Genomic DNA, 27,500 nt, shown 5'->3' with positions numbered 1-27,500 from the left:
GCAACAACAACCCAAAACAAAGAAGGGAAACAAAACACCCCCCCCCCCCCCCCCCCCCCCCAAAAAAAAAAACAAAAACAACAAACAAACAAAAAACAAAAACAAAACAAACAACAAACCCGAAACAAAACCACCACGCCTCCCTCAGAAATAGAACAAATAAAAAGTGAACAAGAAAAAAACCCCAAAAAAACACAAACAAAATATCATTAACATAAAAACAAACCAACTTAACCCCCCGCTTTAAAAATCAAAACGAAAAGGAAAAACTACATAACAAAACATACAGAAATCAAAACAAAACATAAAAAAATACTCCTGAAAATAACCCTCCTCCTCCATAGAAGAAAAAACAAAACAAAACGAAAAAAACCCAACAAGAAGCAACAAAGAAAAAAGATGTCCAAAACATACAACAGAAGAACAAAAAGTTTAGGTAAAATAACTATGTGTGTAACTTATATCGTTTACAGTTTGTCAGGGGGGACTTAAGTGAGAAACGTTAATCCAATTGGCGGTCAAAAACAATACAAAGAGCTGAGTGACTTCAACTCCATTCGTTCTATTGGCTCTCTCACTGGTAGAAATTGATGTCAAAACCGCTACAACAACAACAACAACAACAACAACAACTACTACTACTACTACTACTACTACTACTATTACTACTACTACTATTATACTATTACTACTACTAAGACTACTATTACTTCTGCTACTACTACTACTACTACTACTACTACTACTACTACTACTACTACTACTACTACTACTACTACTACACTAAGACTACTACTACTACTACACTAAGACTACTATTACTACTACTACTACTACTACTACTACTATTCTTCTACTACTACTACTACTACTACTATTACTACTACTACTACTACTACTACTACTACTACTACTACTACTACTACTACTACTACTACTACTACTACTACTACTACGACTACTACTACTACTACTACTAAATGTAGTAGTTGTATTAAGTTGAACATAATAATTTATATGATATCAATCATAATCAAATTAATGTTAAGAACACGTATACACCCATAAACACATTACATGAAAAGACAAATTCACAGTACCACCTTATTTTGCTGGGCCTTCATTGCTTTAAGGGCAGCGACATTAAAAATGATGAATTTTGACCCAGTTTGCTAAAAATTAGATTTTGGTGGGATGTTGTCATGTGACCATTAGTCTGCATAAAAAATTGCATGAAAACTTCATCTTCAGTTTTTTCGACTCAAAAAAACGTATTTTGTGACCCATGGTATGGTTAGATCCTGCCCATTTTTAGTTTCAGTGGACTGATTTCATGAAAGAATATCAAATAGTCTTTATAACTAAGTAAAGGCAAAAACATATCAATTAAAAGTAAAAAATCTCCTCTATCTTCAACAACCAATCACTTTGATCTTAATTATGTCATGTTGTCACAATTTAATCAGAGAGCGAGAGGAGAGTTTTTCCCTAAACTCGTTTACTTTGACTTTTAAATGCGTTTTTCTCAAAACTGCAATTGGATTCAATAGTCTGATGTCACGCGCCCGGCAACGGCGGCCATCTTGGTTCTAAACAAAGAAAATCATTACTTTTTATTCTTCATGCTGGCTAGAACTTTTCATTCCCTTTTCATATGCCTTGTGATCAGAATGTGTAAAAGTCAATACATGATCAAATTGATGGGGTTTTTTACCTCTGGATACGCGTTTAAGCTCGCCGGGGAAATATTTCATACGGCGTCAGCCATTGTTCCGATAGTTTAGAGCCAGTGTTACTAAGTTACCATACGTCATTAGGAAGGAAGTGACAGTACGACTGTTGAAGACAATTGTCGTCACTAACAACCTATCTCCTCCCTCAGTTTTAAACCAATCTTCTTCAAACTTTCTACAAATGAGTGTCATACGAATACGAAGGTCCTCTAGGAGCCGGATTTTTGAAAACAAATTTTGTTTAATGAGTAATTTCAAATTATGTAACTTTTTTCAAGGAGAATAATCGAGTAATAACTTTGAAATTAACTTTTAAAGTTTCTAATTTAAAAATTAAAAATCGGGCTTCTAGAGCCTCTTTATTTTCCTATTTTCTACCTCTGGCCAAAATAATACAGCAATCGGTTGATAAACAAAAAAGCCTTTGACTTTTTAAGATGTGTTGTTTATTTTCCAATATGGCGTCGTTCCCGTAACAACGGGCAACTTTTTTCGAAAAAAATTATATGCAATCATCCTTCCCAAACATATACATTATGACTGTGCATAGAAGTTTAGGATATTTCATCAAATAAAAAAAATGACCCTTTAGTGTCGCTCCCCCCTTAACTAAAAGTAACAACACACAACAACTGCAGGCATCCCACTCATAAACATTAACATTCCTGACGTTTTGTAATTTGTTGGGTTCAGAGGTCAAGGTAGACCCAAAGCGAATTATCTTACATATGAAACCCTTTAACTGGAATATTTTCTGAATGTACACATTTGACAGAGTTCGACTGTTCCACGTACGCGATTTAACACAACACTGAAGTTCTCGAATGTGATCTATTGTGTAATAATAATATGGTTTCTAACTCTCACAGCTGTTGTGTTGTGCACGTTACGTGAATATAGCTTATAATATTTACTTTTCATAGTTCAACTTTACATATCTATAGAGCAGCAAAGTTAGGTGCCCCAAACGTAAACAATAACAAGTTGCTAGTGATTTCCGTTAGGGACCGGAATAATTTACGCACAATATAGGTCTCCCAATTTTGTAGTTTGAGTTGTAGGCAATACACTTTCAGTATTGAAAATATGTTTACATAAAATCTAACAGTTGCAGAAATAATAATATAAGGCTAAATTATTATGAAAATCAGGCTCCGAATAATTCTCGTTTTGTTCACACCAGCGCAATAATTTGCTCTGGTCTAAAAATAGATAGACTGTAACTTTTGATAAATTTTAGAAAATTTTACCTTTTGTTCCATAAAATATCCATATCTAGACATTATTTGATGCATGATCGAGTATTTATGAATATGTGTTTCTTTTGCCACCTAACAGCCAAATTTTAAAGGTTATTTTTTTCTATTATTTACATTGGAACGTGAGCTGTCAAGACAGGAACATGTGGTTTGCCACGTGCTTCTCGACCTTTGTTTACGTTTGGGGCACCTAACTTTACTGCTCTATACACACTTCAACACGGGATTGTAAGATATGATCAGAAATAAAGTGTGCTTGAAAATATAGTGCTGTTCATAAGAGGCAACGAATAGTTTTGTAATTTATAAGAGGTAAGAGCATTATATATATATATATATATATATATATATATATATATATATATATATATATATATATATATATATATATTATATATATATGTGTGTGTGTGTGTGTGTGTGTGTATAAAGAAAGTAATCATGTTTTACATGCTAATCCAACATTACTCTTGAATTGCCCCTTTTTGAAATTGACGTTTTTTCCCTCCCTAACAGACAAAATATTACAAACATCCCACCATGTCAGAGAAAGGTACCACCCCCAGCGGTCTCATGGGGACCCCCCACCCAGAGGTGTTTGATATCAGAGCAATGCCTCCACACAAACTACCACTGAAGTCTGGCCAGTTAGAGGAATCCCAGATAAGACATTATTTTGAGAAGGTGTTACTTTTTTTCTAAAAAATGTAAAATGAGTGTAATTTATTGTTTCATTTGCATTATTGTTGTTGTTGTTATTGTTGCTGTATTTGTTGTTGTTGTAGTAGTAGTAGTAGTAGTAGTAGTAGTAGTAGTAGTAGTAGTAGTAATAGTAGTAGTAGTAGTAGTAGTAGTAGTAGTAGTAGTAGTAGTAGTAGTAGTAGTAGTAGTAGTAGTAGTAGTAGTAGTAGTAGTAGTAGTAGTAGTAGTAGTAGTAGCAGTGGTGGTGGTGGTGATAGTGGTTTTGTTAGTGGTGATGTTATTAATGTTGCTGTTGGCGTTTTTAGATGTCGTTTTTGTTATTGTTGGATTTTTGTGGTGGTGATACTGTTGTTATTGTTATGTGTTTGTTGTTGATGTTCGTGCTCTTCTTGTTCTTGCTCTTGTAGTTGTTGTTCATGGTAGTGGTGTCGTTGTTGTTGTTGATGTTGTTGGCGTTTATGATGTCATGGTAGGTTGTTGTTGTTGTTTTCGGTGGTGATGTTATTGCCATTGTTGTTGCAGTGTTGCTGTTTTCGTTTCTGTAGTTGTTATTGGTGGTAGTCGTGTCGTTGTTGTTGTTGTTGTTTATAGTGGTTGTGGTAGTGGTGATATTATTGCTTGATGTTGTGGGAGTTTTTGAGGTCGTTGTTGTTGTTATTATTGTTTTTAGTGGTGATGTTATTCTTATTGTTGTTGTTAATGTTATTATTGTCGTCTTAGTAGTTATTGTTGTTTATGCTATTGTTCTTCTTGTTGTTGTTGCGTGTTATGCATTTTTTATAATAAATTTGTTTTAGTGTTTGCTGCTGGTGTTGTTGTAGTCGGTTTGTTGTTGTTGTTGTTGGTGTTTGTGGTGGTGGTGGTGATGATTGTGGTGATGATTGTGGTAATTGTGATATTGTTTTTTTGGACGTTATTTGGTGTTGTTGATGTCGTTGTTATTGTTGTTATTGTTATTTTCGGTGGAGTTGTCATTATTGTCGCGTTTTTGTTGGTAACAATGCTGTTATTATTGTCATCTGATTATTATAATTTAGTGAGAACTGATCATAACAATGACTGTCTAAAAAACAATAACAAAGAACTGAGTGAGGTCAATTTCGTTCCATCTATAAAATGTTGATCAGATTTATTCTGATCATTAAGACGTGTTATATTTACAAAAGAAGTTAATACATCACTGGGCAAAACTATTGGCGGCCAATTGTCTGCACGATTGTGCTTATCTGCATTAATAGCTCCCTGCTGCGAGTTTTCTTGGATCCCTGTCGTCCCTCTGCTTGCTATTCTTGAAAAAGGTTGTCATTGCGGGAATGTTGGTGACGGTTTTCTGTCTGGAACCGCTCTTCTGATTCCATACCGGGGTGGGATCGAACCTGATCTGCTAAAATATGTACAAGGAATTGAATTCGTCAGTGTTAAACTAGCTGGCCTGTCTGAGGGGAAGTCGCCCGATTATATACAATTTCAGTAAATGCAAAACTAAGCAAACTACCACGGAGTTACCAATGATAAGGGGCGGTTGGTCACACTGTATTTAAGGCGGCACAAATCCGAAATACAGAATCAAATTTTATTGGTCTAGTTAATTTAACTTAATTTGACCTAGTTTGTATGTTTGTGTGTGTGTGTGTGTGTGTGTGTGTGTGTTATGTGTGTATGTGTGGAGGGGGGTATTGCAATTGTTTGCATATGTGCGTCTGTTTGTGTGTGCGTGTATGTGTGTGTGTGTGTGTTAGAATATTAACGAGACGTACTCACAAAAGAGCATCAATTATCTTGGACAAAACTTGTCTGTTAACTTTCACCTGTTCATTATAACGACTCACAGACGCAGCATGTCCTGTTTCCAACTGATTTCTTATATCTACAACGTTGAAAAGTTTATATTTAACAGCATCTGTGACATGGCTATTTGATTCAGAATGTTTCTTCATGCCTGAGAGATGTGCGCAATATCACTGAATCCTCCTGTTGTCCGTTATAGCATACATCACCAAAAAATCAAGCAATAAAAACAATGAAGCGTTTTACGGCTTTCACTGGCAGTAAGCCATTCAACATTTTAAAAATAATCATTATTAAATCGGCGCTGTCTCCTCGGTGTGTTAGAAACTAAGTTAAAATTCACTGGTTTGTGTGGACCTAAATCTTTCACCACTATTTTCTCTTGAGGGGATAAGTGTCGGAATCGATTTTCAATTAAAAAATCAACATGATTCATGATTGGTTACAAATTACAGAAATCACTTTTTAAAATGAAATGATTCAAGATAAAAACAGGTAGGTTTCATAAACAATGACAACAGCGATAATACATTTTCTCTGAATACTAACGGTATGGCACACAACTTTAGAATAATTGAATTTAAAAATCCACATTTAATTCCAAACGCAAAGCACTTGTTAACTTCACACACAATCAGCGACATCTTTATAATTATTATAATTATACTATTATTAGACAATGCACACAATACAAGTTGAGTAGGGATCGTTGGGAGTGTGCGGGGATGAAGGACTCCGTGGGGTCAGGGATTTTTATTTATAGTATCATGGGGCTCTTCTCGGTGCATACTTTGTTTACTGTTCTTTTTGATATTTAATATATATTTAAGCAAAACCAACAATGATAAAATATATTTTTTTTTGCCATTCTCTTCATCCGTATATCTAAGTGAAGCAAAGCCTCTTCTTTCAGTGATAAAACTGATATGGTTTTAATTTATCCCAAGTAGGACCTCAGGGCGTGCATCGCTAGATTGGCCGTCTTGGCCTAATTATTTTAGCAGTGAAAGACAATAGTTAGTTGGGGAGGGAGCAGGGCCGGATTTAGACTTAGTGGGGCCCCTAAGCTATTTGAAATTTTGGGGCCCCTTTATAACTCAGGATAGTATCTGAGCCAAAAACGAATTTCTGATAATAGAATGAAATACAAATAATAAGCGCGTATACAGTACGATATTAAATTATAGTAACTATTAAAATAAGCTATTCTAGTGTAAAAAACTTACATGTTAAAATGTTTTTTTTCCTTGCCTTTGTCAGAGCAAAGTCATTAATAACGTCATCAAATGATAGACTGCGTAGTTTGTCGCTTTCAATGCACATGAGACTGAGGGAGCATAGTCTATCTTGAGCCATTGTTGATCTGAATTCGTTTTTAATCCTTTTTAATTGTGAAAAAGATCTTTCTCCATAGCAATTTGCAATCATCATACTTAAAAACATTCTCAAAATTGCCTCTACGTTAGGGAAAGCTGATTTGACGTGATCGTTAAATATTATTTTGTACAAATCCTGGTGCGTCATACTATAACGTTCCATCGAACCAGAGGCCTGACTTTGTCTAATGTATTGGTGAAAATGCTTCACTTCTCCCACAAGGTTCATGTCAACATCTTCAGGATAAGCTTGGTATAAGGCACTGACCACTACACGAATCTCTTCTTCTGTAGCAATTAATTGCGTTAAGAATGAGAACTTGTTGGAAGCATCACTATACACAGAGGCTTGTTGTGCTAGATTCGACTCTAATGCATCAATCACGGGTATAAATGAATTGATTCTAAATCTGTCTCTGGGCTCGATATTCTCTAAAGCATCACCATCACCATTGCTGGGTTTTCTTCGATTTCTGGGATTTTTAAAGTCAACATCCGGCAATTTTTCTTTAGCTTTTTCTACAAAATGATCGAACATATTCCTGCAACCTTTGACAAAGTCCGAAAGAGAAGCATATAACTTTTTACAAACGTCTAAACTAATTGATGGGTCCTGGAGGGATTGACTTGTCTTGTGAAATTCCTCTAGCAAGTAACTCCACAGATACAGCATTACCATAAATTCCAACTCTTCCATTTTATTTGTAATATTCATGGCTTGATTTCTTGTGTCCCCCTTTTGTGTAGTATCGGTATAAAGCTGCTGCAACGCAGAGATAATCTCGTTATAACTCTCAAGTATTGCTTGTGTTGCTGTTGAATGGGCTTCCCATCTAGTTTGAGATAACGATTTTGGAACTTTTGCACCATCTTTGTAAAAGGATAATAATATGGCCCATCTATGTGTGGATGATGAAAAAAAAGTTGTATATTTCTTGAATGATTCCAAAAAAATTCACAGCATCCAAACAGCAGTCAACAGCTGCTCTACCAATCAGATTTAGGAATGACCAGCACATGGAATAAACATGGCATACTTGTTTGTCTGCGCCCTTGTATTTGCCAGACATGTTGGCGGCATTATCGTACGACTGGCCTCGACATTTGGTGAAGTCTATTTTGCATTCGTCTGTAAGGTAGTTTAGAACCAATTTTGCCATATTTTCTCCCGTATGACTACCCATCTCTAAGAAAGTGAGAAAACGTTCAATAGGCAATCCATCGTCTGGCGAAACATACCTCACAATGACAGTCAGTTGGTCAATATGGGATCGGTCGGGAGTGGAATCTACTGATAAGCTGAAGTACCCACCAGTTCTTAAATCATTCAGAATTGAGGTTCTTACCTTGTGAGCCATTATTTGAATGAATTCATCACATGTAGTTTTTGATAGATAAGAAGTGACGCCCGATCCTTTATTCCCAAATTCTTTGATATGGTTCGCTAGAAATGGATCAAATTTTGCCACAAGTTCGAGTAATCCAAGGAAATTCCCGTTGTGTGGAGAACCAAACCTTTCCTCATCTCCCCTGAAAGGTAACCCACGTTCTGATATAGTAATTATAACTGCCACACCTCGCTCAAGAACATTTTTCCAATACTGTCGTTTAGTATTTATCTCTTCTGCCAACTTGCAGTCAATCGTTGAACCACGTTTTCTTGTAAGATACGCTACCGAAGCTATTCCATGGGGTCCAGAGTTTTCGTGATTTTGTACTAAATACGTGTTGCGCCAATCACAAAATCCAACAGATGATAATGGTGTAGAAGTATTTGTTGAAAAAAGTTTACAAACAAAACAGTATACACGACCAGTTGCTGGAGAATATACTAACCATTCTCTGCAATATTTTTCACCATTAGCCCGTTTTGGGTAGAACAAACCTTTTGAACAATATCTGTCTTGGTTTGCAAAATGCATTTTTGATTTTTCAAATGAGTCATTCGAGTGTTGGCACCCTGACGAGCCTTTTTCTACCCAATATGAAATATCATCTTTACTTAAATCACCCCACAATCCAACATCATTCTCCCTGTTTTTAAATGCAACATCTTCTGTGGTTTTACTGCTCTCTGGGTTTGAAATGGTACTTGTTGCTTTACTCGTTGCCGAACTTTCTATATCACTTGATGGGTTTGATATAATTTCTACACAACTAGATGTACTAGGTTCTGTTTCGGATAAAGAATGAATTTTCTGTGACTGACTCGTTGTGTTCAAACCCGTTGGTTCATCAACGTCTTTATCTTTCTTTGTTAAGAAACTTTCTAATTTTGTCAACTTGCGTGTCTCTTCTTCAGTTCTGATCTTATTTTTCCTCTTTTGTGCCCCACTTTTATACCTTGTAGACATTGTGCAAACTGTGGGTAGAATTTAAAAAAACATATCTGGGTACACATTAAAAAAAACCAGAAGTGTTATTTGTCCCATTACCATTGTCTAAAAATAGGCAATTCTGATGGTGGCAATGACAAACGTTGTAATCTTATTGCAACTGAAAAACATATTCTACTAACGATAAAAAATATGAATAATTAGCTATATAACAATTGGACTCTAATAATGAAATATGTATTTATTGTTTACGTTTTGTTAATTTATTTTTCCATCATTGTGAGGTAGTCTATGGACTTTTTATTGATTCGTCATACTGGCAGAAATCAAATTAAAAAAAAAACTGTGTTTCTAATTTCAATAAAACAAAAGAGTCTGCAGTTTATCTACTTTTCTATACGCTAGCCATTATTTTCATATCACAGAGAGTGTACTTCAACAATCATTTGCATCCCGCATATCATACTGGCACGGCACAACTATCAAATACCAATTAGTCACAGTATATTGACATCGGGTCAACCAATCGCGCCGAGCATCTGGCTGGCAACTGGCAGCTGATGATATGGTGCATAGGGTTTGAGTCAAACACCAAATCTACAGTAACCGAAGCCGACACGTTTCAAGCTCCGAAGATAACTGTATCCAGGCAAGATTGCCTAAATATCAGTGTTTTAAGTATCAAAACTCGTGTAACGCCTGTATACCTTGCTCTCCTATATTTATAAACACGCATGTGAATATAAAGACATATTTCAGTTTTTGCAAAGAACGAGCTCTTCAACCCTGAAAATAACAATCGAAAACTAGTAATAAATCTTAGGGTTAGAAAATATTATTTTTAGGATTGATGAGCTCGGGACCGTTCTCTTTCAGTAGTGCCCTTAAGCCTAAGCGCCCATACTCTTAAATCCTGTATTAAATTGGTAGCTAGCTAGAAACATATAATTAGAAGAAGAAACAAATAACATCAGCAGTCCTAAGTCTAAGCTCTACGAAAGATCTGCTGTGGTCCCTACTTTCGTTTCCCATAACTTTCATTCCGGGGACTGATGACGCAATACATGAAACAAAAATAGTGACCCCAGATCTTAAGTAGTGACCAAACTTAGATCTAAATCGCTAAAACTTACCTTAAAATTCCCAAAAACGTTGCAATCCAAGTCCAAAATTTTTTAAAACGTTTACGATCTGTGAATTTGCAATGGCAAAGCGAAAACAAAAATCCAACAAACAAGAACAGGAAATACTACAAACGGATATTGAAAGTAAGATTGAAGTGATTCCTTACAATCTTGTACACTTCGAATACCCATGGATTATTTGTTTGTCCTTGCTTCAAAAATCCTTATATTTTTTTATTGAGAATTTCTTTATCCAGCAAATTTACATTATTTTGTGCATTCTACACTGAAATCATTAATTTTTTAATATCTTCGCATCAACTATTTATGTTTTAAATAATAAACTCGCCTTCTTTATAACCCGAATAGTATTCGAGGTACAAGAAATGGAAATGGATTGACTCATCAGGACCCCTCTATTTCATAGGGGCCCCACAATTTCGTGGGGGCCCCATAATTTCGTGGGGGGGGGGGGCTATAATTTCGGGTGGGCCCCATAATTTCTTGGGGGCCCCATAATTTCGTGGGAGGGCCCCAAAACACTTTTTAATCCATTTATTTTGCCACAGAGAGCATATATGTATTGCTTTTTCGGGGCCCCCCAAGCGATGGGGCCCTCAGCTACAGCTTGTATAGCTTATAGGTAAATCCGGCCCTGGGAGGGAGGGTGGCGGGAGATTGGGGAGTGGTAACTAACTTTCTTCAAGGTACAACAGAGTATAGGATAAGGACAGGACGGCCAGACGAATACTGGCTCATATAAACAAAAAAAAAACACTTCCCCACCACACCACACCCTCCGCTCATTGTCACCCCGCGCAGGAAAGATGAAACGTGCCGATTTGACGCTACCTTCGCGGAGCGACGCACGAGTCATCAAATATTAAATTCAAAACAAAAAGCAGTATGTGTTAAATTTTTAATTTTATCAAAATTTTAAAATTGAAGTTTTTTGTTTGGTTGACATGCTAATCTACGGAAAATATAGGGCGGCACAAAACAACTTCGCTCTATTGACCGACCGCCAGTACCAATGATAATATGCGTTTTAATAAAATACTCACTAGTCCCACACGCTTGATTAATCGTATCATCATTTGAAACTATGTGTTACCTTTGACGTTCATAGACTGATTGAGAGAATCTAATGAGAACTAATCACACAACTAGCAGTCTTATATCAATAATAAAGAAAAGAGTGATATCAACTTCCTTCATTTTTCTGTTTGTAAAAAACTGCGAAATTTGTCCTAGCGTGTTTGAGAGTAATTCACAAATCTCTCGATTTGATAGGTAAAAAATCTCAGATTCAGTCTGTGAAAAATTCAGGTTCGAATGCCTCTCATTACATTGATGATAATGATGAAGATGATGATGATGATGATGATGCTAATGATGAAAATGATGATGATGATGGTGATGCTGATGATGATAATGATGATGATGATGGTGATGATGATGATAATGATGAAAGTAATAACAAGCTTGAATGGCAATTAGCATGCCACGGATACTGACTGATATACACTATATAACGATGATCATTAGAATACCAATGATGAAGAGATGCTGGAACGAGAGGAAGGGAATGACTCGATCAAGATTACGATGTTGGTCATTTTTTAAAAGCGAACTTGAGGCATCTGATTGTCATTATGATAATGTGTCTTTGGTGACTCAGTGGTGCATTGTCTCGTCTTGTAACAAATTTCAAACAATATTGAGACCGGTCCTTCGTGACCAGAAAGGTGACAGTGAACACAAAATTCTGTCTGGCGTTGTGTTCTTGGGTGAATACTAAACACACATTATCCCACTCCATTCAGCTATAAATGAGCACCGTAAAGCACTTTGAGCGCCGTAAAACCCTGGAAATATGTTATGTAGTATAGTTGTTTATATTTATTATTTACATTTTACTTTTATAAACTTCCAGGGATATCTAATAGTTCCAGACTTTTTCAATAAAGAGGCTCTGGATGCATGTCGACGGGACATTGAGGGCCTTGTTGATGACCTGGCACAGTTGTTATACGATAATGGCAAAATCCTAAGTAAGTAATTTAGTTTTTTTTAAAAATACCACCCCCCCCCAAAAAAAAACAAAACAAAACAAAAAACAAAAAACAAAACGGACCAGCGAAAATTAAAGCAACGAACACTTTTTTTTTTGGTGTGTATGATGCCAATTTAATATCCAAGTCAAATCTGTATAAACTTTGCATTTCAAATCACAACAGTTTATGGCTGGATTTGTTTATATATAAAATACTCTCTCCTTTCAAAATACTACTCTATCAGATAGTCTGATGGAGACGTTAGCTGAGAAAATTGGCTGGTTCATCGTGGCACAACAGTCTAAGGAATAGGACAACCTATTTGAGTAAACCTGACATATCGATGGTCAGTTGATGAAAGCCTCTGAAGTGATCATTATTGCCCTTATTAATATTTCGGGTTGTTGATCAAACCTCTGATATTAGTTAAGAGGATTGCTCATCTGGGTTTGATAGACATTTGACCGCGAAGGTCTGAACTATTCCCTTAAAATGGATCAAAGTACATCGAACTAGGTGTTGATCTAAAACCTTTAAACTAGATCTGTCTAGATTTCAATGAAGTAAAAACTCAACCTTATTTTATTCTCCATCTATAATTTTAGAATGCCAGTTCGCAGACTTATCAAATTATCATTCAAGCAAAATTAACTTTAATCATAATAACATTTCAACACCAATGTGGAATCGATGTTGCTGTATGGCTCAGAAACATGACACTTGAGTAAGAACACAAGTCGTAAAATACAGTCAACAACTGTGTGAGAAGAATACTGCAATTAAATGGCATGACAAAATTAGAAAATTAGATTTATGGGAAATGACAGACCAAGAAGAAATAGAGATAGAAGGGCAAAAGTGAGTATAATGATGTCATTGCTTTTTTTGATTTCAAGAAAGCATACATACCATGCACTATTACCAACCCATAAACCCATAGCTAGATAGACGATATGATGTCAAATTAAATTTATAATATAATAATTACAGAGTGAGAATTATTTCTCAACCTAGGTTTGCAAATTGTTCTCTAATGTATCAAAGTAGTAAAGAGACGTATATAATTAAAAGCGTTCAAAAGGATTTGACCTGCAATCATTCAAACCGTACATTAGGCGAATGCTCCAGCAGTAGTGAACAGAGCCCGTTTACATGAACGAGGACTATATTTAGTTATTTACTAGTCTCAAGCTTGACTAGAAGTGGGCGGTGTAAGGACGGTGACTAATTCGGCTGTTTTGTGCTGGTAGTACTACACTCTGTAGTACATGATGGAATGTAAGATACCAGTCTTCATACTTTCAACGCAAAAGATTTCCAAAGAGGAAATTAGCAACACATCCGGGATAGATAACATTTCATTCTTTTTCATATTTTAACTTTCTTTTGTCATGATAAATCAAATCACGTCATATTGACTTTCGTCTGTTAGACTACAATGATGTCCATGGTCGATTGTCAATTGTATACCCTGAACGTTTAATTGAAACTCAACAAATTGAAACAAAATAGCAAACAAACAAACAAAAGAGAAAGTGTGTTCTTATGAATCACATTATTTCAGTCAGTTACAATGCCAGCAGAATAACTTCTGTCTCAACTAGACTTTCTAATAATTTTTTTTTTTGGTTCTTTTTTGGCGCAAACTCTTTATTTCGAGTCTCCGTCGTACGCAACTCGAGAGCTGATTAGATTCAGTTTTAATTAGTTTTTACTTACAAAAATGTGTACATTCGACGATCTGCACTTATGTTATAGCTTCTTAAAGCCAATGTCAATAGCAAAAGGACACTTTTCGTATATCTTGTCGACGCGATGATGTATCATAGTAATTAACTAGTCTCAGACTAAGACTTGAAGTTCTGTCTCAGCAAATGACTAATACTTGGCCAAACTTAGTCCGAAGGTGCCGTTATTTTAGTTTGGGACTTGCTTAGTCAGCTCACATGAAATCCGATTTTTTCAACTCCTTGACTAAAGTTAGAGATAGTCAGAAACTAAGCGCTAGTCCGCATTCATCAAAACGGCCCCAGGGCCTCGTTTTTCATGAACAAGGATTAAATTTAGTTATTTACTAGTCTACTAAGTGCCTTGCTAGTCTTAATCCTATACGAAGCAACTACAATGTTTCCATGGTCTATATTTAAGAAAATGAATGTTTCAATGAAACTCAAACAAATTGAATTGTATCGTATAGTTTAAACGCTTATATTCTGTTATAAAAGCGAAGCTTTCGTGCATACATGCAATTTTTCAAAATTATGTATAAAGCATTCACTGTTAATTTGACAATATTGAGTATACGATTTAAAATGATTTAAAGCTAGAGATTCCATATCGGTAATTGCGACATGATGTATAATATGCAATAAATATGGAATAATATGTATAATATGCAATAAATCATAAATTTTAAATTTAAGGCAAACTACATAAGTTGCAATTTTATACCAGTTAAAGCGAATTGTTTAAATTCGGAAACAAGTATGACGTGAAGCCATAATCATCTAGATTCAGTTAAGACAAATTGATTCAAATGTTGACACAAATTTTTACCACTCTTGATAGTTCAAAAAGAGAACAGAAGATTCCACGAGCAATCCACGATGGACCAATTTTGACACTACGAAAAAGTCCTATCCAGGCAGAAGCAAAGAATCCCGCTGTGAAATATACACTCAAACGTTTACAATGCGTTCAAAACGAATAATTATAATGATACATTAGAAAGAGAGAGAGAGAGAGAGGGAGAGAGAGAGAGAGAGAGAGAGAGAGAGAGAGAGAGAGAGAGAGAGAGAGAGATGTTTTACAAGGAAAAAGCATCATCTCCCCCCCCTTTCATCTCTCTTTCTCTCTCTCTCTCTCTCTCTGTCTCTCTCTCTCTCTCTCTCTCTCTCTCTCTCTCTCTCAAAACAAAAAACCAAAAAAAAAAAAAAAAAAAAAAAAAAAAAAAAAAAAAAAAAAAAAAACAACTAGAAATAAAAAAAACAGAAATCAAAATAAAACTGTCTCCCTCCCAACTAAGGATCCCGCCAGGTTCATGAAAAAAATCGAGCAATCTCAATCCAGAACAAAGACATGGAGCGATATGGAAAGGGGGAAAAGACAAAGGAGGATAGAAGGCACAGCAAGTGACCTCCCTTTTTACTATGAGAGGTCAAATCACCCCGTCCAATAGTTTCAAAGTTGTCTTAGATAAACCTAACTTGCTTGAAATAATTTGACATAACATAATATTGTTTACTTTATTGAAGGTATAATAACCCAAATCATTATGGGATCATTATTGTGATAGAAAATACTCATACTCATACTAGTACTAACGCATGATATTTTTGTCCATTACAACGTCAAATCAAGCTCATAATTTCGTTCGACTATTACTAATAATCTAATAGTATTAGATCTTATTGTTAACCCTAAATTTTTTATTTTATTAAACATTACGCCTTATCACGAAGGTGCATACTGTATTGAGTGTCCCCAAACTGGATGCAGTCTGGAAATGCCTCCTCCATACTCAAAACTCGTAGACTGATATGATTCTATTTTTACACTCAGACACATATAAGGAAGCCGATTTGTTTCAAAGATTGACATTCATTGAGAAGGAGTCTCCAGGAGCAAATATTCTTTTAATGAAGCAAGGGAAAATGCCCAAGGTAGTACTGATAATGATTACACGAGAAAATAGTTCTCGTGCCGTTCTCTAAACGATGATGATGATGCTGATAATAATAATAATAATAATAATAATAATAATAATAATAATAATAATAATAATAATAATAATAATAGTAATAATAATAATGAAATAATAATAATAATAATAATAATAATAGTGATGATGATGATGATGATGATGATGATGATGATGATGATGATGATGATGATGAGATGAAATGATGATGATGATGATGACGATAATGATGATTATGTTGATGATTATTATGGTGATGATGATGATTTGTTTCGAAAGAACAAGCCTTCTCTGCACAATATTTCCCTTCCCATAATATAATCACCACTCATAGCCATAATCTGTGAATACGTTTCATTCAAGCTGAGCAGAGCTCTATAAATTTAATTTGAAAAGGTTTTGATTTGGGGAAAAATTATAACTCTCTCTCTTCTACCTCACTCTCTCTTTCTCAAGCACCCCCTCCTCCCTCCCCCCTCCTCCCACCCACTTTGTGAAAACGACTTTCTCCTATCGATTTTATTATTATTTTTAATTCACAAAAAAAAAACCAAACAAACAAACAAAGATGGTAAAATTTCCCAAACCATCAAATTCCTTAATTAAAGATAATCAAATACAAAAATATCACCACCGGCCCGCATTCCAAATTAATATTCAACTCTAAAATACAAAACAGCTTGAAAAATGGGATGAAAGAAAATAGAATTTTAAAGAATGTTTTACAGACTGAGAGAAAAGCCTCACAATCCATATCTGCACTGTAATATCCAAGTGATATTTGTTACTTATTATTATTTCCAGAGGTTTTCTCTGAGGTCAGCTCAATTTCTGCACACCGTGTGCTTCTCTGACCTTGGATATATTATTATCCCTATCTTTAGATGGCACGTCAACCTGCATTAAGTGGGTTGGCCAAAGGGGTCCAAAGGTCAAGTAAGAGGTCAATATCATATTATGTATACCAATCTATCAATCGTTCAACAATATGCCTTGATATATATTAGGCTAAAACTCGTTGATTATCGAATGAAGGGGACAGTTTGATAAGTTTTATCTTAGTAGGCTCTTCCACTTTATCATTGTGTTCACCATTGCGCGAAGTGGACTAGACGATTGATTTTGCCACTGTAACAAATTTATAAAAGTTCCAACTCGAGATTTCCCAATTTATCATAAAAACAGCAGAATTAATACTAATGATGGGCTTTGATTTAAACATTAGCAATTTGTAGCTAGATACATTATGTTTAGAATCTGATACTTGAACATTAATTTTTGGCTTATAAAGAGATTCATATGGTCATAATGTGCAAAAGTAAGTTCACACTTGTTTGAACCTTGAAAATATGGGGTACAAAAATAATTATTATGATTTCTTTTACATCAAGTAAGAGCTCGTTTAGTTCTCTATCCAATGTACATAAGTATGATCATCTCAATGCTCTGTGTAAAAGGAAATCCAGAGTCCAAAAAGTGACACAAAAATTTGACTTTGCAATTTACACAACTTGTGCCCTCCTTTTTACCATTTTTTTTTGGACGACATGCTCTTCTTATGCCCTTCGCGCAGCCTTTTTCATTTCACTTTCGTTATTATATTAATTAATTTGCAAAAAAAAAAAAAAAAAAAAAGAAGTCGTGAATGATTGTTTACCATTTTTTAAATTAGTTATCACTTGTAAATATGACACCCTCTTTTCACGAACACTTTTCATGCTGTTTTGAGAATTATTTATAAAATTATGCATGTAAGCATGGAATATATCTTAAATGTTCTCATATCTTATCCATACTTACACTAATTGTTACTAAGATTGTGTTAAGTAAAAACAAAATGCAACCAACAACTTTGATGAGACATTCAACCAGAAAATGAAATGCTTATAACGATAAATTTTTATCAATGTTGTTTCCCTTTACAAATCCTGAAATATGAGGTACTCCATTTTATATACTGCAAGGATCCTGATTTCTTCCCATTTTATTCCCAACCAGCTTGCTTTGAAACTGCAGCCTCCCGTATTTTAGCATCTTCCTCATTTGTATCCCAAACTCCCTCTTAACCGATGTAACAGTTTGGGAGCTATGCGGAATTGTAGGCCAAAACAGATGTCCCCCAGCCATAGATGAAAATGACCCCGTTGAACGTATTTTTTTGGAGTGATCTTTTAAATGGGTGGTTTTGTAGGAAGTTTAGAATTAGAATGACTTACCTCAAAAAGAGACATAAAACTTGGTAATGTTTATTCATCAGCGCCCTTAAAAAAATCTTTTCGTTGTATTACTGGACATACCTATTGTCTCATCGTTTTTGAATGATTTTTGTATTTTGTTCACATCTGTAAAACGCTTTAATAGTGATGATGATGTGGTGGTGTTGGTGGATGTGGTTGTAGTAGTAGCAGTGGGGATGATGATCATGATGATGATGATGATGATGATGATGATGATGAGGATGTGGTGGTGGTTGTAGTAGTAGTGGTAATGAAGATGATGTGGTGGTGGTGGTTGTATTAGTAGTGAATGGAGGTTGATAGGGGGGGGGGGTATCTTTGGAACATTTTAATCTCACCGGAATTTGACGGAAGTTGCCCGTAACTCCAGACCGGATTTTTCCCCGGTAAAACCGGAGTTTTGGAATCACTGAATGTGGCATGAGCTTAGAATATACATTTGATAATGTACATACAAAGGTTTGAAATAATCCAATCAGTACTTTTGTAGTTATTCATTATTTTGTAAGATGACCTTAAAATAAATAAAACACGGCGATTGCAACGCATTAAGGTCATATCAGCGCCAGTAAAAAGGAAGAAAATAGGATAGTAATAAGTTAATTACAATTAAAGCACCCAAGAAAAAGAAAAAGTAAGACAAAGGAGAATTGGGTTAAATAGGGAACATATGTAGATTCCAAGAGAAAACTATCGAAGTACTTAGGTGATCAGTCTTATCCAGTCACAAGCACAGGTCCCCACTAAGAAGAATACACTCAAATGTTTACAAATCATATTATGATATGTAAACATAACAACAGAATACGTTACATAACAGAGAGATGATTTACAAGGCGAAAATATACCATCTCCCAAAACTAACTATATATCTGTTTCCCCTCTCACCAAGGGTATCCGGTCAGGGCCAGGACAAAACCAAGTAATCTCATTCCAAGACAAACGAGAAAGCAAGTTGGAAAACAGATATAGGGGGATAGAAGACAGTAAGTACTTCACTGCCCACTATGGGAGGTCAGGAACCCCACCCAATTAAAGTCTTAGCATGTCCTATAATTTCATGAATAAAGAAAGAGGGACAAAGGACCCTCACTTCGATCATTAACCAATGCAGCTAGACAAAGAAATAATAGCACGTGGTGTGTATCAAAATGCACAAACACACACATATGTAACACACGCATGCTGACGTCATGACACTTTGCCCGGGCATTTTAATGGCCAACAGGCGCATGTGATGAGCGTTGACCAATCAGAATCATTAATTTGTAAAGTTGTCAGGGAAAAACCTAGACTTGTTCACAGTTTTTAAAGTTCATTATTGGTTGAGCCATAACATTGTGGAAACAGTCATGCTTTCTCTGAGATAGATAAAGACACGCCCTTTGTTGTTGTATCTTACATGGTATTGGTGGAGGAAAAGACTTAATATTACTAAGTCTTCGAAATGGTTGCTCTCTGAGACAAATCTCGTTTGAATGTGTTATTGATAGTTACTTTTTTAAACTTTAAATTTATATAACTTATCCTCAATATCTATGTTGAATCATTATGTTTCCATGTAGAAAAAATATTGTAGTTTCTGAAACAACCAAAAACTGAAATTTGATAATTATGACCATTCCCACTTTGAAACCGGTTTTCTTCGTTTTCCAAATCCCGACTTAATACCGCTTTGAGTCGTAGGGTCACATATATTCAATTCGTTGATGAGTCTTTACCAATTTGATCTTATTTTTTATACTATTATTGACTGGATTCGTAGCATTCATTCAGAGGCGTTAGGTACATAGAGCCGCCTTTTATCCCGGTTTCTACAGCGTGCAATGGACAATGGCAAATGCTTGCTTTCCATTAGATAGGACGTTAGTATTGCAAAGTACTTTCCGCCGGATCTAATAAACCCAGCTACCCAATCACTGCAGAATGAACAAGTGTGTGTGTGTGTGTGGGGGGGGGGGGATATCAATTTCACCCGTGATCAATCTCGGTCCCTTTGCTTGTGAAGCGCGTGCTCGACCAATTCAGCTATTGGGACCTTCATTATTGACTGTAATTTCTACACTTTCAGCATTTAATTTAAATCACCCGGCATTACCAGTTTTGTGGCGGTTGGTCCTAAAGGTTTTAAGATCCGAGACCAATGATTGTTGACTGTGAGGAGACCCGGCTTGTACATATTTACTAAATGATAATTGGGCTTAAGTTGTGGGCTTACGTATTATTGTTGTAATGGAAGACTGTTCGCATTGGTTGAGAGCTTTCATTTAATTGCAGCAATGATAGCATAAGAATGTGGTTTATCAGACTAGAATCAGAATTACGATAATATAACTCCTGGGGGTTCACATAAAATCCAATATTCCAACATAGGTTCAGGTCTAGGAATTTAATATAAAAATAATATGTTCAGAGTTTCCACGAACAGCAATATCCAACGGGAGGATGATGAAAATAAAAGGAAAGTTGTGACTTGGTTTCAACTGTCGGTAGACCTTCCTCTCGTTCCTCAGGTAGTTTCACTTTATTTTGTTATTTTAACCGTGAATGTTTTGTAAGGCGTTTATCAATTAGTCAATTTTCAGTTGCATTTTAAAAGCTGTAGAACAAACCTGGATTGATTGGTAAAAGTTTAAAATGTCCTAATATGATCATTGTTTTGGTTCTCCGCCGCCATTGTCTTTGCAGTATTGAAAGGTAGTCCAGAGCAGTCCTTTTTTGTTTTTTTGTTTTTACTAGGCGTAGTCATAGGTCGCAGTAAAATTCCTAAGCTTTTTGTTTTTCCTATTAGGGTTAGTTACAGGTGCTAGATATGTTTAGTTTTTTCTTTTAGAGTTATAGGAGTACTTGCGTTGTTTCCTTCGATCGAGGAATGTGCGGAAGACCTCCCCAACTGTCTAATTTGATCATCTTGCCTAGTCGGAGTTTACTGATAAAATACAACTATAAAAGTTTTAGATACATATTATCATATTGATGACCCCTGACTTGTTCAAGATTTATAAACCTCAGGCTTCTTTGCATTGTCAGCTTTCAGACATCTTAACAAGTTGGAAATCATCTTAATCTATCGATACCCATATAAGATGAAAAGGGTCTTGGTCAAAATGAGAAACACTGTTATGCTGCTGAACGTCATTCAAGGTTTAGGCTCATAAGCAGGGATGGTGACAATATTATTACTGTAGAAATGCATCTTTCATATTATTTCTTCAACTTTCCCAATTTGATGTCACCTACAATGTTGTCGATCAAGTGGGAAGTTATTATTGCTTCGGAATGAGCGTAACTCGATCTAAAACATTCTACTTTCATTTTATTTTCTAAAGATCTGTACAAGGATAAAGGCTTCTTTGAACGTCTAGCATTCCTAGAGAAAGAATTCCCAGGTGCAAATATCCTGCTTCACAAACAAGGATTGCTTACAAAGGTGAATTTTAAAATGTATTTTGGAAATATTATGAAATACTCGTATAAGAGACAAAAACATATATTTTTATATAATCTCGAACTTTCAGAAATTCCAGTCAGGGTCGGATTAACTCTTTATTTACATTGAAGTTGGGGGTCCCAGTAGCTCAGTTGGTAGAGCACTCGCTTCACACGCAAGGGTACTGAGATCGATTCCGAGTGAAAAGATTTCTTTCTGACCTCCCTGTCAACCAGCAGTGATTGGTTAGCTGGATGTGTCAGATATGGCATATAGTTCTAGAGTCCTATCCAAAGGGTAGTGACAATTTTTCTAACTGATGTATCAATACCTGGAGTGGTGGATGGCTTCGACTGTAGAGCTACCCTCTCGCGGTTAGGCGGAGTTGTCGTAATAGTAGGGTCATGGGTCCTAGCCCCCATCACCACGAAGTTTTTATTCTCTATTGTGTTCTGGGACTTTTCTGCTCATTTCATTTCTTGTTATTATCAACACACTGCACTCCGAATCCCAGTGAAGACTGCGACTACGTATCAGTGCGTTCGTTGGGTTTTAAAAAGAGTTGTTATTTAGTCTGTCATTACCAACCCATGAGTGCTCACTTATTAATAATAAAACAAATCAGTATTATTATAACACTTTAATCCTCAATGTGACTAATTTAGGATTCTAATATATAAAGTTACTGTAAGTGTGTTGTTATACGCTAGATGCGAATGAATAAAACTGAAAGCAGCTTATAATAATCCCTTTAACAGATGTTCGTTAGAGAACTATTTTCCGCTTGATCTTCAGATTTGCTCGTAACTGGAACCCCCTACCCTTTTGAAAAGCACTTCCCAGAATTTTAAACTGCTGCACACGATTGGCCACTCCCAAATTTTAACTAGGATAGGTGATTTGATGCCTTTTTGATCTCCAAACTGATAAGAAATTTTAAGAACAAGGCTTATAGTTCTCGTCCTTTCATACTTTATAAATATTTATCTAGTATTGTAATTGTCAACGGATATATCCAATATGAATAATGATCAATGATATACGTTATTAGTTACAGTTACAAATGTTTTTGTTCAGAAGTTTAAACTTTGTATTCATTTGTAAAGTTTCAATTTTCATTCCTATGTATTGATGTATGAAAGGTAACAAAATTATTGAATTTGAAACGCTCATTTAAAGGTGCCTACTTATTGGCATAAATGGTAAAGCAGTGGAATGACCAAATGAATTTAAAATCAAATAGGCAGTTGAAGACCCCTGTGACAAAATTACTTAGATTACATTTTCATGATTATTTAGCCAATCAGTAAGAATCTTAAAGAATAAGCACCTAAGTTGATTCATCGATCAATTTTTCTAATCCACTATCTCAATAACACAATTTGATTTTTGTGTACTCTCTATAGCTAGATGAATTCAAACGATAACCTCCATTTTCTAAAAAAATATGTCCTGTTTATTAAGTACTTCTATCTTTAGGCCCTTGATTTTTTACATAGGTAAATGAGCAGTTTACCTCAACAATTATTCATAAAAGAATTTTGAAAATCTTATTGCTTTTAATTTTACTCTTTTCAAAAGGCAATGAGCGATCTGTGGTCCAATGAAAGACTTCTGAACGTCGTAGAACAATTGATTGGACCTGAGATTATGGGTCACCCCGTCTGGAATCTCCGGACAAAGACTCCCCAGAACGAGTCTACCACAGTGCCGTGGCATCAAGGTTTGAAGGCTTCACATTATTTTCTTAGTCAATTTCATGATGTTAAGATGCCACCATTACCAAGAGATAAAAATTGTATTCAGACAGGTACCAATTTGAAATGATGAATATGTGATATCTTTAACACAAGGCCTCTGTAAGGCGGGGGTCCCGATAGCTCAGTTATTACTTCTATCAATGATCTGCATTAAGGAAGAAGATAACTTCAGGTCGAGCTATTTTCAGCGATAAAAGAAGTGACAGCTTCAATGAAACCAGAGTTGCTACGCTGTAACTGTCTACATGACCGGCGTTTCTGATTGACACACTTCAATATTATGAAAATCTATCCAATATTTATTAAAGGCTCGGGTAAAAGGCCTTTAATCATCACCCCCCCCCCCCCTAAAAAAAAGCAAAAAAAGCAACAAAAAATAAAACAACAAACAACAAAAAACAAAAACAAAACAAAACAAAATAAAACTGAACAAACCTCAGCCAAACAAACACAACACGGTTTATCGTTGTGTACTATTTGTATTCATATCGTAACAGATTCTGGCTATCTAGACAACAATTCTTATGATGTCCTGCAACCCACTGCCTGGATTCCACTCCTTGATGCCAATGAAAAGAATGGATGCATGGAAGTATGTGGTCGTTGTGTGCTATGTGGTCTTGTGGTATGACACTCGCCTTTGGATCGGAAGGTCCTGGGTTCGAGTCCCACTCTGAGCGGCGCATTGTTAAGTCCTTGGAAAAGGCGCTTTACTGGCATTCCTCGTGTGTAAAATGAATACATGGCCGAGACAGCGTTGTCTCTGTCCAAAAAAAAAATTGTTATATCGCCTAACAGGTGTCATGTATCGTCCTTCATGTTAAATGTTGCTGTTTGCTAAGGATCCCATATGAATAGCTTTGAGCAAGTTTAGTTATTATTGCGTTATATAAAAGCTCCAAAAAAATTAATGTCGTTCACTCACGAAGCACTTTTTATAAATTTGGACAGCAAGCTTGATATCAGCCAATTACGATGACTCCAACTTGATAAAAATAATCTCAAACCTGCATGCAATTTCTTCGAGGTCTCCAGTTTGAGACTTTTTGACAAGTTGAGAGTCACGGCCGATATATATGAATTGAGGTTAAAGTTCTCTAAGACGAAAAAAAAGTATGTTTTGTAGGTTGACAACAGATCGGCTAATCAGTGGTTATCAGAGAAAAAAAACACACACACACTCGCACACACACACACACACACACACACACACAGATTGAGAGAGAAAGAGAGATGGATAGATAAAGATAGAGAGAGAAAGATAGATAAAAAGAGAGTGAGAGAGAGATAGATAGATAGAGAGTGAGAGAGATAGAGAGAGAGAGAGTGAGATAAGCAGATAGGTGGATAGATAGAGAGGGATAGAGGGAGAGAGAGAGAGAGAGAGAGAGAGAGAGAGAGAGAGAGAGAGAGAGAGAGAGAGAGAGTAATATATATCGCTCATGTGTCTCTCTAAAAAAAAACTAGCTCAGTCTCCAGTCCACGATAAAACCTAAACATTGTGAATGAAACAGTGTCAGAGAATGAATGTCAAAATTACAATTAAAGGTCTGAGGTTCGATCCCTAATAAATTGAAAATGGTTGATTTTTTAAAGATGATTTTTTCGGTATTGTTCATTCTACTTCCACTTTATCTGACGCTTTATCATCATAAACACATTTTAAATAATTTTTAAATTCAGCAATTGATATGTGCTACCTTTCTCTCTGTAAGATACTTTGAGTTTTTCTACAATTAACACATAAAGTACGGAACGCGTTTCGAAAAAAGAACTGAAACACGATGTTTTGGACTCAAACACGTATTCAGCCAGCAGCATAAAGAATTAAACAATAATAAGGAAGCAGGTGAAATCTAGAACAGTCGACAGCGCCAGGCATCCTAATACCACAATAAACACAATGCGCTCAGGAAACCCCCTTATTGACATTGTTTGATGGCGCAAAATAAACAAAATTTTTTCTTGGTAGTATCTTCTGAAAAGGTTTGTATTGAACCAATGCTAGACAAAGCAGAATAAGTATACTCTAGGCTGTTTTTTGTGTGTTTTGTCTAGCATTATTTCATATCCGCCTTTTCAGGAGCTACTCATAGGACACTGCCTGCTCACAATTTTTTTTTACTTCCGTCGTCTTATTTTATCTTGTATTTATATGTGAACTCTCTCTTTTATGACTAGGTTGTTTCAGGAGGTCATTTGCCCGGGAAAGTGGCGAGGCACACTTGTTGTTGGGGTAACACTTGGTATATTGTCTTGGACGAGGAGGACATGGAGAGAGACCTAAGTAAGTGTCTTGGATATTTGAATATAACCTTTGGTTTCACCTAACACTTTTGGAAGAGTTCGAAAAAGAAATAGGCCAGACATCTAGATTACCACACACTGATATAACATATTATTCCTTTTGAGAAAATAATTTTACCTAACATATTGGCAGTATGAGATGACCTTCAACTTGTTGAAAAACTCAAACCTAAAACTTTTTTTTAAGTTTCAGTTTTGAGACTTTTTGACAAATTATAATAATCTGGCAAGTAAAGCCAAAATGTTAACAAATGCTTGTATTAAACAACTGTACATAGATAGAGGCCGGCTTCTAGAATTGCAATTCTGTGACCAGATAAAGTAAAAACATAATCTCATTTATATATCGCATTCACACAGTTTTACCATACTCAGTACGTTTCACAATACCTTATTAATTTATTTCCCCGGCACACCAAATGGAAAAGGCTTTTAACTGCAAACAGCTAAAGTTGCCTGTTAGGCACTCTTTTTGTATTAAAACTTACCAAAAAAAATGTCACGACTTGCATAACATGTGAAAAATCAATAAAACTTTGAAACTACCAGAATCAGTAAAAGTAGTGAGCGACTGGATAAGTGAAAAGTTAGAAAGCCAAAGTTAATGATTTTCTGGGATTGTTTTGTGTCTTTAGGTAAGGGACTTCACACAAGATAAATAAATGATAGATATTGTGGACACCCCTCTAAACTTGCATCACAGCTACACGCACGCGTCATTGGATGTAGATGTGAATGGGTAGTTCGCATTGACGCATATTGCAAGTGTGGAACTTATAATAAATGTATCAAATGGAAATTTGGGTCTTCCTGGCCTTATTACTTAAAACACCGTTTCTATTTCCCCATGAGACCACTAGATGAGGAGGACGGTGTGTGTGTGTGTGTGTGTGTGTGTGTGTGTGTATGTGTGTGTGCTTGTGTGTATGTGTATGTGTGTTTGTGTGCGTGTCTGTGAAAATGACAAGAATGATCATTGTAGCTAATAAGCATATTCTAAGATTCAGTCTGTATAATATGTTGGTTTTATCTAAAATTTAATATTCGACAGATGTGAATGTGAAGAGAGACAAAGTCTTGTGCCCTATCCCTTACGGAGGTATGCTGCTCATCAATAACATGATACCACATCGCAGGTAATAAAACGATTGAGATAATTTATTCAAACGCCAATATTAGTGTAATAAGTGCTTATTTTGATATTATGCTTATCAACTATTAGTCACAACAGTCTTCACAATCACAATCAAAGTTGTTGTTGTTGCTGCTATTGCTGCTGCTGCTGCTGATAATGATGATAATCATAATGGTCATGATAGTAATGATAATGATATCTTGAATTTGATGTTGATGATGTTCACAACAACAATAATTGTGGAGCAGCTTGAGGATGGCGATAAGAAGACTGAATGTATTTCTTTTAGACTTCGATATAGAAAAGCTATACAACACTTCAAATAATGATAACATTGAATTAAATTCCCATATTCTCCACCATAAAAAAGCCTGAGCAACACCTCAAATGAAATCCGATGGAGTATAGACCTTCGTTGGCAGAGACCAGACAAAGATTGTGGATTTTTTGGCCTGAAGAAAGGAGTGATGATCCGGTCTGAGAAGAACCCAATCGATAAGATTGACTGGGACGGCTTTAACAACATAGACAGGAATGCAGAACAGAATAAGGCTTG

General features: G+C 35.7%; 1 protein-coding gene across 3 annotated transcripts in view; it reads left to right on the top strand.

Annotated features, from left to right (window-relative positions):
* Positions 1–27,500, top strand: part of LOC144962422 (phytanoyl-CoA dioxygenase domain-containing protein 1-like) — a 30,681-nt gene that overhangs the window by 1,269 nt on the left and 1,912 nt on the right. Inside the window, exons 1-9 of one of the 3 annotated variants that reach the window (XM_078895364.1) lie at positions 2,453–2,571; positions 3,509–3,676; positions 12,255–12,372; positions 21,642–21,742; positions 23,324–23,465; positions 24,000–24,094; positions 25,684–25,789; positions 26,861–26,945; positions 27,315–27,500. The exon at positions 27,315–27,500 is cut by the window's right edge and continues 4 nt beyond it. In XM_078895364.1, the coding sequence (XP_078751490.1) occupies positions 3,533–3,676; positions 12,255–12,372; positions 21,642–21,742; positions 23,324–23,465; positions 24,000–24,094; positions 25,684–25,789; positions 26,861–26,945; positions 27,315–27,500 (977 nt within the window). In that variant the 5' untranslated portion in view covers positions 2,453–2,571; positions 3,509–3,532. Of the gene's footprint in view, positions 1–2,452; positions 2,572–2,758; positions 3,305–3,508; positions 3,677–12,254; positions 12,373–21,641; positions 21,743–23,323; positions 23,466–23,999; positions 24,095–25,683; positions 25,790–26,860; positions 26,946–27,314 lie in introns of those variants that run through there. The other 2 variants (XM_078895362.1, XM_078895361.1) reach the window with 2 other exon arrangements.

This window comes from Berghia stephanieae, chromosome 1 (genome assembly GCF_034508935.2).
Source record: "Berghia stephanieae isolate SIO BIC M18660-M18661 chromosome 1, UCSD_Bste_1.3, whole genome shotgun sequence".
Taxonomy (NCBI): Eukaryota; Metazoa; Mollusca; class Gastropoda; order Nudibranchia; family Aeolidiidae; genus Berghia; species Berghia stephanieae.
Note: the sequence above shows the minus strand (reverse complement) of the source record. Positions and strands in the feature narration are given on the sequence as shown.